The sequence below is a fragment of the Papaver somniferum genome, unplaced genomic scaffold (assembly GCF_003573695.1).
Source record: "Papaver somniferum cultivar HN1 unplaced genomic scaffold, ASM357369v1 unplaced-scaffold_46, whole genome shotgun sequence".
NCBI lineage: Eukaryota > Viridiplantae > Streptophyta > Magnoliopsida > Ranunculales > Papaveraceae > Papaver > Papaver somniferum.
This window is the reverse complement of record NW_020647193.1, coordinates 559,937-573,677: the sequence shown is the minus strand read 5'-3', so window position 1 is coordinate 573,677 and position 13,741 is coordinate 559,937. Positions and strand designations below refer to the sequence as shown.

Genomic DNA, 13,741 nt, shown 5'->3' with positions numbered 1-13,741 from the left:
TGTTGGAAACAAATGAATTCAAATATTTAAGCATCCAATGAGATCTAGTTAGACCGAACACATTCAAAGACGAATGGGTTAAAATCGGCTTGGAATTGACTAAAAAATCTCTTATAATCGGGCAAACTCGGATTCAGTATTGATATCAGAAATCACCAAGATAATTTAACAGAGAGCGATTAATCGCTTGGAAATAGACCTTGGAGGCATGTATAACTACTCTGATTCAAATCCCAAAACATCCAATGAGATTGAGTTAGACCGAAAAAAGTCAAAGAGGAATAAGTTTTAATCTATAAGCATCCAATGAGATCGAGTTAGACCGAAGGGATTCAGAGATGAATGGATTCAAAACTCAAAGCATCCACTGCCATGGAGTTAAACTGAATAATGTTAGAGATGAATTGAAAAATCTAAGCACCTAATGACATCAAGTTGGGGTGAAACGTGCTGGAAACGAATGAATTCAAGAGTTCCAGTTTTGAATCCAATACATTAAATCATTAATTTTTGACCAATCTTGTGCTAAGAACTTATATAATCATGTAGTGGAAAATTAGAAAAAGAGTCATTTACAGAATGGTCATACTTTTTGTAATTGAGTCACAAAATGGTCACGCTTTTGTAATTCGTTCACGGAACAGTCATATTCCGATCCGATTTAACACATTTGAATAAAATGGTGTTATATTTTCCTAAAATACCCTCCTTCAAAATACCCTTCTTATTTAACTAATTAGTTGAAGTGGTGGTGATGAAGGGGTGGTGGTAGTGGTGGAAGCTTAAGAATCTTCACAAAATCTCAGAGGGGAAATGATGAACCCTTTGGATGAATGTGGTGTAACGAAACTGAATGTGATGTAACGATCTTGAATACGGTGTAACACATCCTAATACTAGGACTGTTTTGTACATTTTCCTCGGAAAAAAATGTACTCCCTCCGTCCTAAAATTTTAGTCCACTTTGATTAAGTCAAGATTGTAAGGAGACCGAAGGAGTATACAAAATTACCCCTATTAAATGATGTGTTATTATTAAAATTAAAAATAAATATATGAAGCATGCAAGAAAAATACATGTTTGGTAATATTGTTATTTTTAGATATGTTATAAAAGAAGATAAAAATAAAAATCTGTATGCATTGATTATAAGATGAATTGTTAAAAAAATTCGCTCCAACTGAGTTTAGTTTCCCGTCGTGACACTTGAGAGACCAAAACCACTGGCGAGTTTAGAGGGAAAACAAAAAAAATTCATTTGAGAGGGAAAACAAATTGAAAAGTGAAGATCTAGTTTATTTCCTTTTCGTATATACACTGACCATGAAATTTTAGATTTGTCATAAAATTTTTTGATCCTCTCTTATGTATATATATATCCCTGTTAAATAGTTTTTGGTTAAAAATAGAATGAAGATAAATAGGATTGATATTAAAAAGATTTGTTTCCTATTATAAAGATTTTATTTAAGATTTTTTTAAATTGATTATTTAAAAAATAGTTTTGTGAGTATAAAAATTAAGGTTATATTTGAGAATTTGACTAAAATATATGACTATAGACAGAAGCTGGACAAAATTTTAGGACAAAGAAAAATATAATGGAGGACAGAAATTTTAGGACAGAGGGAGTATATAAAGCTTTGGTCCATAAAATGAGGCTATATAGCCTGGGCCCGGCAACATAAAATCCCAACCTCTATCCTTTGAATGGTGAAAAATAGAGGCACATCATGAACAAAAGTCAACAAAAATGCACTAGCTATCTATGTAGCCAAAAGAATCTTGGACCAGCGTTGGAGCAAGTGCTCGTCTGACACGTAACAAGGAGATAATGCACGTCTAAAATGCACGCGTGAACCATCAGGGCCCTAGATATATCTTTATGGAAAATGTTCCGGTACTTTGTCGAACGTCCGATATTTCTTGAGATTAGGTGTCTCGTTTACTCCTATATTATGCTCAAAAGATAAGGAAACCCTAATCTTTTCACATTCTCTTCTCCGCCTCCCTTTCTTCCTCAGTCCCCTCACCCTCTCTGCTATAAACCCTTCCTTAATAGCAAAGATCAAGATCTCCTTTTGTCTCTCTGTATTTATCTCACTTAATTTCAGTCAAAATCATGTTTTCCATCAGTACTACCAATTAATCTCCATCTCTATGCGAAGATAGCTCATTATAATTAGACTTGTTTGAGAGAAGCAGTGTAACTTAATTTTGTTCTTGCTGTAATTTTTTTTTCATTATTTGTATTTTCAGGGTTTTGAAGATCATTACTAAAAAATGAACAGAGGAATTAATGATAAGAGGAAGTGGTGGTGGTATTGTTAAGTGATCTCATTTGCATGAGGGTCTTAAGAGTCTTTTTTAAGGAGATATCATTAACACGGTACTTCTTCTTCATATATCTTTTTTTTATTTGAATTTCAAAACGATGGAAAAATATTAATATCAAAATTCATTCTTAAATATGATTTACTTTTTTGCGGTAGATTCTTTTTTTTTGCCTGACTTAGATTTTATTTTATTAAAAGTTAGATTTGGATTTTATGTTTTCAGTTAACTCTAATCTTTGTATTTGTTTGCAACTAAATGCAGAACTCAAGTTTGTCAATATCGGAGGAAGGCACCGGATCTGGAATGACTACTCTATTAATCTCAACATCAGATCTAAAATACAGACTAAATGATATAAAGTCGCAGCAGTATGAATGTCTTAGTTGTTTGAAGCTTATCCGGTGGTATTTTAAGCTGCAACAATTGTCTTTTTATTTTTTTATTTTTTTTTGTTGTAATTTTTATTGTAATTTTTATACCTAAATGATTATATAAATTTATTATAATATTTATAAATTTATGTTTCTGTTTTGCGTAGGAATTTATTTTTACTTTTCTGTTCATCTGAATCTTGTGTCTGGGTAAGAATTTAAATTTCTGTTTTTAATGGTGGTTTGAAGACCCAACTTCCTGCACCACGACCCAGAAATTTGCATTGGTTGAATCTGGGGCATTATTTTAATTTCAATATCGCATTAATGGTGGTTTAATTTCAATTTTGCATTAATGGTGGGTTGAAGACCCAACCTCGTTCACTGCAAGCAAGAAATTTGCATAGGTTTGAACGTTTGACCAGCTGGCATATTAATTATACAGTGCTGATAACGATGTTGTAATCAATTCCTATATTAACTTCCATATTAATTGCAATCTATTAGAAAAACCATCGATGCTAACTAGCAAACTTGCTAGTTGCCATCATAGTTGTGGAATGATTTGGAAACAGTATACCAACTATCAAACTTAGTTGTTGAATGATCCAGTAACTTTCAGCCATCTGCAACTTAGTTGCCTTAACTTATTACAATATGACATCAAGACATTCGACTACTATCAGATTAATTGCTAAATAAATTCGCAACAAGATTTTCATTCAGTTGCCGTATGGTCAATTATTCGACAACTATAAAACTTTAGTTGTTAGAATATTTGACAAATTCATAACAACCGCTAAAATTAGTGGGTTTAATTAACTGCATTTAATTAGTCCCGTATTTGGCTTCTACAACATAAGTTTCCAAAAGTACGCATGACAACTAGGTATTTATAGTAGTTGCCTTTGCATTTCGAAACAACCCATAAGGCAACTAAATCTTGGCAACTACCACTAGTTGCCTTTCTGTTTGGCAAATGAAATCTCATCTTAGGCAACCAAACCAGTGTCGTTGCCAATGCTCAGGTTTTTTGTAGTGAGGTCTCTAATCTTTAGGTTACTACAAATTTCCTCAAAATCCCTAACATGGAAGTATGGGTTTTCATTTTCTTTCCCTAAAAAGATTGGGAGCATATGTAGGGTCCCAGGCCGTTTTCAAGTCTTCAGCATATATGCAAACGAAGGAATACAGTAAACTCGCTGACAGGGGATTCGCGGGTGTTTCACAAAACTTACCTCCCGTACGAGACGGGCGTAGAACCGCTGAAGTCGACTCGGGCCACGACACCTATGTCATGTACGAACCCTAGGGGCCGAGGCGATATCGTAATCACCGTCCTTCTTTGCACACAGTTTTTATTTAAACCAACCCTTCCGTAGGGTTTAAAAATAATAATGTCCCAGTCCAAAAATAAAGTCCAAAAAGTGTCCAAAAATAAAAAGAAAAATTACAAAAAATAGAACCCTATTTACAGTTTCTAAAAATAAACCAAAATAACTATATACAAAATCTTCTTCTTCACTCCTTTAGGATTCCTCTTTTCTTTCATTCTTTGGCGATGCTTTCCTTTTGTAGCACTCTTTCTTTCCTTGTAGCTTCGCTCGAAATCTGAAAAGAATCAAAAAATACCAAAGGCGTAAAAGAGAACAAAAATTCTAAAAGAAATAAAATAAATCTAAAACCTAAAACCTAATACAAATCCGCGTCGGCGGCGCCAAAAATTGATGTAGTTTTTTAAGTGGTAGTAAAGTTCGTTCAACTCAGATTATGTAGACTCGATTTTAGACTCAAATTAAAATAGAAAACTTAAAAATAAATTGTATTCAAGTTTATAAAAAGCACTGAGACTTTGGATTCCACCAATCTCCAATTTTTATATGATTTAATCTAGTCAATATTTATGAAACTCTTTACGTTTAAAGTGATTCTAATATTTTCGCCTAGACAAGTAGATTCTCAAAACAATAGTTGTAAATCGAAAGCATGGACCATCAAAAGATTTAACCTAAGCATGACCCATCAATTGAGAACACAACCACTTAATCAGAATCATATATTCGATTTCAGTTCAGCGCAAATAATCATAAAAGAATTACGAAAATTAAATTAAATAGAATTTACCACATAATAATTGGAAAAATGGCTTCCTCCATCGCCTCAACAATGGGGTTTAGCTCCTCATATTAATCACTTGCTCAAAATATTTGTTTATGGTTCAAAAGTTAATTAATAGATGAAAAACTATAACTCTGAATGTTTGCAACGGTGTATTGGAGTCACAAAACGAATGACTGACTGTTACAAAGAAGTTATTGTAGCAGAGTTACAAATTTGAGACGTTGTTCTTATTTGCAACGGATGTTCTTCAGCAGCAGCAGCAGAAATACGGGTTTCCTGCAACTTGATCAATTCGCCTCTGTAGTGTTACAAACTCCTCTGCGACTGCTCCAATAACTTCGTTTTTTCCCTGGGACTTAAACACACCTTTTACACTACTCAGAAACCTAAAAATAGCGATTAATTCTCTCTTTTTCTTTTCGTGCAAGCCACGACAATAATCTCTTCTGCCGACTTCCTTAATCGTTTCTGAGACTTCCAAACCATCCTAAACTCTTCCTTAGATAGAATACTACCTTAGGAAACAATATCACGCGTTTAGTCTCCCTGGAATTCCTAAAATAATTCCACAAAGTTTCCGTGCAAAACTCAAACTCTGTTTCCTTTTTCCGGATTATCCAGCCCAATTTGATCGATTCCAGCGCACATACCAAGCCTGTTATGCTCAATCACGTCCAGCCCAACAAATTTCAGCGATTGAATCTCTCTAAAACACCTTCGAAATCCAACCCAAAGTTTGGTTCTTTGCTGGATATTTTTCCCGCCAAAATTTCATTCGAATTTGAGAAGAAAGTGACCTCCCCCTATCCTGTGCTGGTATCCCTTTAGCAGATGCATGGAAATGGGTCACCCCTTAGTAATTAGGTTACCCCTTATCCAAAGTGAGAGTCCGTATAGTATTTTTCTCCCACGAGCGCAAAAACCACTTTTTTAGCCAATTTCGCCGCAAAAGCTTATTTCTCCAAAAATACCTACACGGAAAGAAAAAGCCATAATAAATATAATATCGAGCACTAATAATATATACAATTGAGTTTATATAAGACACAAAAATGTGCCTATCACAGTACATTTTCGGGTGTCCAGTAGGAGTGCACTGGCGTACTTGGGTCAGTCAACTGGACACAATGTTACGTAGTCAACGGGTAAACAGTACGTTCGATGTTGGAAACTGGACTCAATCGGTCCTCGTTTGACAAAATTGGTTGCAAAAAAATCTAGTGTGGAGGGTAAAAAAGGTATAATACCGTTGCCAAAAGTACAAAATGCTTTTGAAAATTTTGATCCGGAACAAGAAGTGCCCGGAATATCACTCTTTTTTAAGTCCTTTCTTGGCGAACAACAAACAAACCTTCTCAAGTGATGGCTATTAACTGCCACAGTTTGGAATGGGAGTTGTTGTCTGTGTTGCCAAATGTGAGCACGGCGCCCAAGGTGCACGATTTGTAAAGTGGGCGCCTCGCCAATAATGCTCCTGAGGTGCCTATTTCTGGTCGCATTAGGCGCCCTTGCCTTGTGCCTGTGTTTTCTTTGAAAAAAGGATTAATGGATGCATATAGAATGGCAGAATTGTTGGCCATCTCGGGGGTCTATCGAACTTTTGTTCTAGTTATTAATGACTGAAGATACTAACGTGGCTTCAGTATGGTAATCATAGGGCTACAATGGCCTTAGTCGCCCTTCGATGAGTTGGGAGATTTCTATTCCTTCCCGAAATATTTTCTTTCCCCCTTTTGTATTTTCTCTCAAAAACCCTTCAATTCTAGGGTTTTAAGAATTCAGTCACTCATAGAATTTACACAGAGCAACGGAGAAGATAGAGATTTTGATCAGTAGTCGAAAGGGAAACTAGAGAGAAGAAGTACGAGATATTAAAGACAACTACAGCTCAAACCCGAGTTCATAACCTAATAGAAAAACCTAATATATTAAGCGAAATATAAAAGCCTAATCATGATGGCTATTACAGATGATTCTGATATTGTAAATACTCAACCTGTGATGTCGTCCGTGCCCACACAAGAACCAGTATTGATTCCATATGGTGTTAAACTCAATGGAAACAATTTTACTCTTTGGTATCAATTTGTGATGTTGTTTGTTACTTCAAGAGGTAAAAAGGGATATCTAACTGGGTCTGTTTCACAACCTGTTGAACACGAAAGTGTTAAGTATCGTATATGGGAAATTGAAGATGCTATTGTAAAGGGTTGGCTCATTGGTTCAATGGAACCTGATTTAATGAATATCTTCATATTTTATCCTACTGCTAAACAGGTTTGGGACGCTGTGTGTCTAACCATGTTGAATCAAGGGAATAATGATGCACAAGGGGTGACAACAGTCAAGAAATCTGAGAACACGGGAAAACAAACAGAGAAAGTGGAGAGAAAAGTGGATGATGCAAGAGAAGATGATGGTCATAGCTTCAGTACATTCAGCTGCGTTTAAAGAATCGGAAATGTTAGAAGGAAGCTGTATGAAGATTGAGGGTTATGATTTTAATCGGGGTGTTGATTATCATCTGTTAGTGAAAGCAATGATTTCGACGGGGTTTCAAGCTTCGCATCTCGGCGAAGCCATTGAAATTGTCAACCATATGGTGAGTAGTATGTCCATTAATTATGTCCATAGCCATACATTATAAAATTATTTACAATTTACGAGCAATTAATTATAGCTCAGTTGGAGGATATATTTCTGAAGTGTCAATCGCTTATTTCATTTGAAGTTAGAGTGGAGCCTCTCTGATGAGCCATTGGCTGAAGATTGTAGCGAAGAGGAGAAAAAATGGAGTTACAGAGAGGCTGTAAGATGTAAAGTATTCCTAAGTTTTACATCCAATATTATCTCATCTGGTCTTCGAGAGACAATTCGGTATCTTGCTGAGCATCAGATGGTAAGTTGCTTTAACGTATGCAGATGCTAACAATAACTTTAGTTCAAAATGTGTACCTAAGTAGCTAGTTGAATGTTATCTATACAATTGCCACTCGCGATAAAATTGATATTCTTGAAATTTGATTGCAGGTCAATGAAATTGTTACCACGGCTGGTGGGATAGAAGAGGACCTTATTAAATGTCTTGCACCCACTTATAAAGGTGATTTTTCACTACCTGGAGCTTATTTGCGGTCAAAAGGGCAGAACCGCGCTGGGAACGTGATTGTGCTTAATGACAACTATTGCAAATTTGAGAACTGGATTACTCCAATTTTAGACCAAATGGTGGACGAGCAGTTGGCCGAAATATGTTTCTATATTCTTACCATTATCTTGTGAATCAGTAGTGTGTATTATCTTTTTTGATTCTTTAGGCTTGGCTCATTCAGTAAGGTTCTGTTGAATTTGATACAAGGGAGATCTAAATTGCGGGTAGATGTTTTCTTCAAAATCCTTGAAAAGGCACTCTCAGAAGTTAGAACTATAATCAAGATATTTCTTGTGCTTGCAGAATGTACTGTGGACACCATCAAAAGTCATTGCTCGTCTGGGAAAAGAAATAAATGATCCAAGTTCATATCTTCACTGGGCGAACAAGGTAAATGCTCTTAACCAAGTATGCTGAGTACGATAAGTTAATTTTAATGAAAAATTGATGTAAATATGTTCATTTAAACATAAAACAAGGTTTTGAGCTTTTTTGTGTCTATTCCCAGAACAACATACCAGTATTCTTCCCTGGCTTGACCGATGGTTCAATTGGAGACATGTCATATTTCCATTTATTCCGCAAACCTGGTTTAGTTATTAACATTGTGCAAGGTAGTTTTTCAAGAGGCACTCTCTTCTTTGGTTGTTGATTGTTTCATACTTTACTGCCCAACATTACTTTTATAATTGCGATATATTTCTCAGTCACTTCTTTTTACTTATGTTTCGAGGTATTGGCCTCTCTCTGCATTTGTATCTGACAATTTTTTGCTGTTTTAATTGACATAAGGGCCATGAATGGGGAAGCCGTACATGCAAATCCCAGTAAAACAGGAATGATAATTCTTGGAGGAGGGCTTCCGAAACATCACACTTGCAATGCGAATATGATGCGAAATGGTGCTGATTATGCCGTATATATAAATACGGCTCAAGAGTTTGATGGCAGTGATTCTGGAGCTAGTCCCGATGAGGCTGTATCATGGGGGAAAATACGAGCGTCTGCTAAGGCTGTCAAAGTATGTTACTATTTATTTATTTTTTACTTGCTACCCTAGTGTTTTTAATTTTTTTCCGTTTCCATTTGCTGACATGGTGAACCTTTGGATGATTGTACTGCAAATTATCTGACTTGGGCACCTAATTTATCTTCAAAATTAGTGATCAGTAAAATCTATGGTATACTCAGAAGACTTGCCTTACGGTGTTTTATGCAGGTCCATTGCGATGCAACTATTGCTTTTCCATTGTTGGTTGCAGAAACATTTGCCAAAGATGCAAAGAAAAAGAAACTGATGATCAATGAGAGGTTCAAGATAATCAGTTCCCAATAACCATCTGACTTTGGCATACCCATTAAAAAGGCTTTATTCCTTCATAGTCGTGCAGCTATCTATCTAAATCTCCTATGATAGAATACTAGCTACGGATTTAGTCTTCATTAAATCAAAGACGGTTTTTGTTTGAAGGAGTACTTGGTACTTGCTAGTTTATGTACAGGTCTAGTATCTGACATGCTCAGTTTAGTTTAAAGATCCTCCGTCCCATACTTCAGTCAAATGATTAAGGTGGTGTTTGATGTATGGATCGTGTAGCTAATTCATGGAAGCTAAACACACATGTGTACCTGATATATGCTCATGTTGTAAATTTGGCTCGGATTGCATGATCACTAATCTTTTTTATTTTTTCTTTTTGTCTATGTTTATTGTACACAATATTAATATTAGTGTTTTGCAGTTGTGTTTAAAAATCCGCCAATCCACCCGTTTGTCCGTTTACCCGTTGTTTAACGGACTAGACGTGGGTGCATCTATAATACAATAAAACCTTCATATATTAATACTCTATATATTAATAACCTCTACATATCGATACAAATCATAGTCCTAATTTATAAAATCTTATATTTATCAACCTCCATATATTAATAATTTTGTGCCCGCCCAAGAGTACTAATATACGGAGGCTCTACTGTATACGTGCTTTCAATTATTTTTTTTTATTTTTTTTTCTTTTAAAATCTAATTCAACTAACATAATACACAATAAAATCAAACAGAGTCTTTATTGGTAGCCTAGCAACAAGCTGGGCTCCAACAAAAGTTTTCTTTTTATTTATTTATTTTTTTTTTTTTTATATCATCTCTTCCTCTTTCCTCTCCTCTCCTCTCTGAAAATCTTCATCGTTTACTGAGAACAAAATTTGGAATTTTAACATCTCTGACAAAGAGATTCTGTCAGAAATGATTAATCATTAGCTTTCAATAATTACATCATGATTTCAATTACTGGCGAATTAATGTGTTGTAATTCAAAATGTACTTTCCAGTCTGTCTGTAAACCCATCTTTAACTGCGTTTTTTCAAAATCTTAAATCCTAGACTAGTTACTATCCTTCTCATTCATTAAGATTATCGTTCCCCATTCTCCATTGTACTGATCGTAGCAGTTAATGTAATCTATATCGCCCATCACAAAACTAACTCAATTCTTCTTATCCATTTTCATCATCAACTGCTTATTTAACTGTCTGTAACTGCTAATATAATTGAATCTTTTTAATCGGTTCTTCTCGAACTTCTTTATAAACCTCTTTGCTTTTCTATCAGTTCATCTTATTAACTCTTGTTCTCATCATGTCTTCAAACCAAGAAAACTATGAATCAAACCTTCATAATGATCTCCTCCAAAACTTTGCAAATCTCATGGCCCAAGAACAATCTTCATCCAAAATCAACATCAATACCTACTTCCCTGGTTCAAAAATGAATCACAATGTGTTTGGTTCTCAAAATTATTACCAACAAATCCCTACAAACTAACTCAGTGAGAGAGATTCTTCAAAAATTCTGGAAGACTAACCATGCTTTCTACATATTTGTATTCACTGATGACACTTTTCTAATCAAATTTGAATCTCGTGCAGATACTGAGATGATAATGGATGGAATATCTTGGATCATCAAAGATGATCTATATGCTTTATAAAGATGTATTCTGGGGAAAATGCCAAGTGATTACAAATTTGAAACTGTGGAGTTCAGTCTACAAATTCACGGCCTGCCGGTGGAAAATTTGAGTGCCACGTTTGTTCATGAGTTTATTTCTCAGATTGATGTAACCCGTCCGATCCCGGTTTATGAAGCAACAACTTGGGGAAAATTTGCTAGAACAAAAACTCATATAAATCTTAACCACCGTCTCCCTCAAGCAATCACATTCACCTTTTCAAATAATCCAGACTATGAAGTAACTATCAAATATGAGCGACTGCCAAAGTTTTGCATATTCTGTGGTTTCATTGGTCACTTGATGCGCAATTGTACAAAGGTTAGTGATTACAAAGATTTTGTCTTTCAAAATCACCTTGAATATCTTCATCAACAAGCCATGGATATGATTAAGCCTGTTTACCACCCATCAGTCAATGTATCTGCCAAGTCCCAAAACAAAGAAATCCCAGAATTTAAGGACATCTACATCAGTGGTGAAGCACATACATCTGAACCAAGAAAGCATAATTGATCTTCCTCGAGACAAGATCGTTTCATCCCATCTACTTCAAGAGGTTCAACCTTCTCTAACACTGAACAAAGATACGAAAGAACCAATTTGGTTATCGGTTATCAAAGAGAATGTCGTGTTCGATCTGAAATCGTTGATCCTAACATTAGTGGTTATCCTGGAAACCTGACTGTCAATGCTGGAGCTATGCGGGGTTCTTCAATTATGGAGGAACAACAAGTTGAAGAAAATCGCATGAATATGATGATGTCAAGAGGTAAGCAGATTATGAGTGATAACACAAGTAACAATTCTTCCGTGGAAAGAAACCTCAGCATCCCTAATCCGATGATACTGGCTGAACATGATCAAATTGTTATTGAAAGCCCCATTTGTCTTAACCCTATTGTAGCATATGCAAAAAATTATCTAGTGGGGGGTATGAAAAAAGTTGTTGGTAAGCCCAAATCTTCTGTCGGTCCTTATCTGAATGATTGGAAGATACAAGTTAGGTTTCAGGGACAATCTTCGGTGATCTCTATTGAAGTAAATTATGGTAGACAAAGCTCTAAAAGAGGACAAGATGATGACTATATTAGGAAGAATTCTCCTCAGCCCAAAGTTCAGAGAAAATCTTCCTCAAAAAATTCAACTGATTATGGTAAGGCGGATATTCCTCAAATGTCGCAAGATAAATGCTGATCTTCTCTTGGAATTGTTGGGGTTTGGGGAATATCCCAACAATTAGAACACTTCACTCATTCCTCAGGAGTACTAGTCCTTCTATAGTATTTCTTTCAGAGACAAAAAATTCAGAACATTTATCTAATAAGAGGGTTAATCAGTTGGTTTTGAAAATCATTCTATTGTTTCATCGAGGGGCATAAGTGGTGATATTTGGTTGTTATGGAAAGAAGAAATAAATATTGAATTATATCAAAATCTTCTAATCTTATTCATGCAATGGTTCATAATGATGGTTCAAGAGAACCTTGGAATTTATTTTGTATCTACGGTCCTCCCATTGCTAACCAGAGGGCTAGATTTTGGTCTTCATTAACACACTATGTGCAGAACTTTCAAGGATGCAAGGCTTTCATTGGTGACTTCAACGCTATTGTTTCTAGGGAAAAAAAAATTTGGGGTTTACCGGTCCTTAATTCCAATATCTCTTATTTCCATAACTTCATTGAACAAAATCATCTTTTGAATCTGGGGTTTTCAGGTTCTGCCTATACATGGACTAATGGTAGAGCCTATGAAGGATTAATTCGTCAGAGGTTGGACCGTGTCTCAGCAAATCCAGAATGGTGTGTTGGTTTTCACTCTGCTGTCGTTTTACATTTTCCAAGATTATCTAGCGATCATGCTCCCATATTGTTGAATACTTCTACAAATCTCCCAAGATCTCCACCCAATTACAAGTTCGAAGCATACTGGATTTCTCATCCTGAATTTTTAGAAAAGGTTGGACAATGTTGGTCTCAACAGGAGAATGAAGATATTCAATCGAATTTGAGGAAACTAGGTGGTTTTCTTACTGATTGGAGCAGAAAGAGAATAGGTTGTGTCAGGCATAAGATCAACATCCTAAAGTCCAAACTTCTCAGAATTCAATCTAAGAGACCTACTCCAGCAATAATGAATGATGAAAAGCAAATAACTGCTCAACTTAATGATTACTTAATCATGGAAGCAACATATTGGGACCAAAGGATGAAACAGAATTGGGCTAAAGATGGAGATTGGAATACCAGACACTTCTACCTATTTGTTCAGCGTACAAGAAGAAAGAATAATATCAGTCATTTAAAGAATGTTGATAATACTTGGCTTACAGATCATAGTGAAATCGCAAGAGTTCTGGTACAACACTTTAAGGCGTTATTTCAGGAAAAAAACAATGTTCAACAACAACCATTTAACCTACAAAGTTTATATCCATCATTGGAAGTCGATGACATGGGCTAGGATATCAACCCAAGAAGAAGTATGGTCTGCACTTGTACAAATGGGTTCGTTTACTTCCCCTGGACCTGATGGTTATTCTCCAGTTTTTTATAAAAAATGTTGGTCAATAGTATGTAATGATGTTGTCAATCTAATTAAAAACATCTTTCAGTATCATGAGTTTCCAGATCTTCTAAATCATACTCATATTACATTAATTCCTAAAATGAAGAATCCAGAATCTGCTGCAGATTAAAATACCGTCTGATTTCATTATGCAATGTCTTATATAAGATTGTAG

General features: G+C 35.4%; 1 protein-coding gene and 1 long non-coding RNA gene across 2 annotated transcripts; both read left to right on the top strand.

The window, feature by feature from the left end:
- The first annotated feature begins 2,001 nt into the window (after positions 1-2,001).
- On the top strand, positions 2,002-2,841 carry LOC113342638. Its single transcript, XR_003356767.1, has 2 exons — positions 2,002-2,390; positions 2,600-2,841. It is a non-coding gene; the product is annotated as an uncharacterized LOC113342638 (long non-coding RNA).
- Positions 2,842-7,231: 4,390 nt separating this feature from the next.
- On the top strand, positions 7,232-9,317 carry LOC113342681 (deoxyhypusine synthase-like). Its single transcript, XM_026587143.1, has 7 exons — positions 7,232-7,432; positions 7,562-7,729; positions 7,861-8,077; positions 8,283-8,371; positions 8,490-8,593; positions 8,765-9,002; positions 9,201-9,317. Exons 1-7 carry the CDS (start codon positions 7,232-7,234, stop codon positions 9,315-9,317), a joined length of 1,134 nt encoding a protein of 377 aa, XP_026442928.1.
- Positions 9,318-13,741: the final 4,424 nt, after the last annotated feature.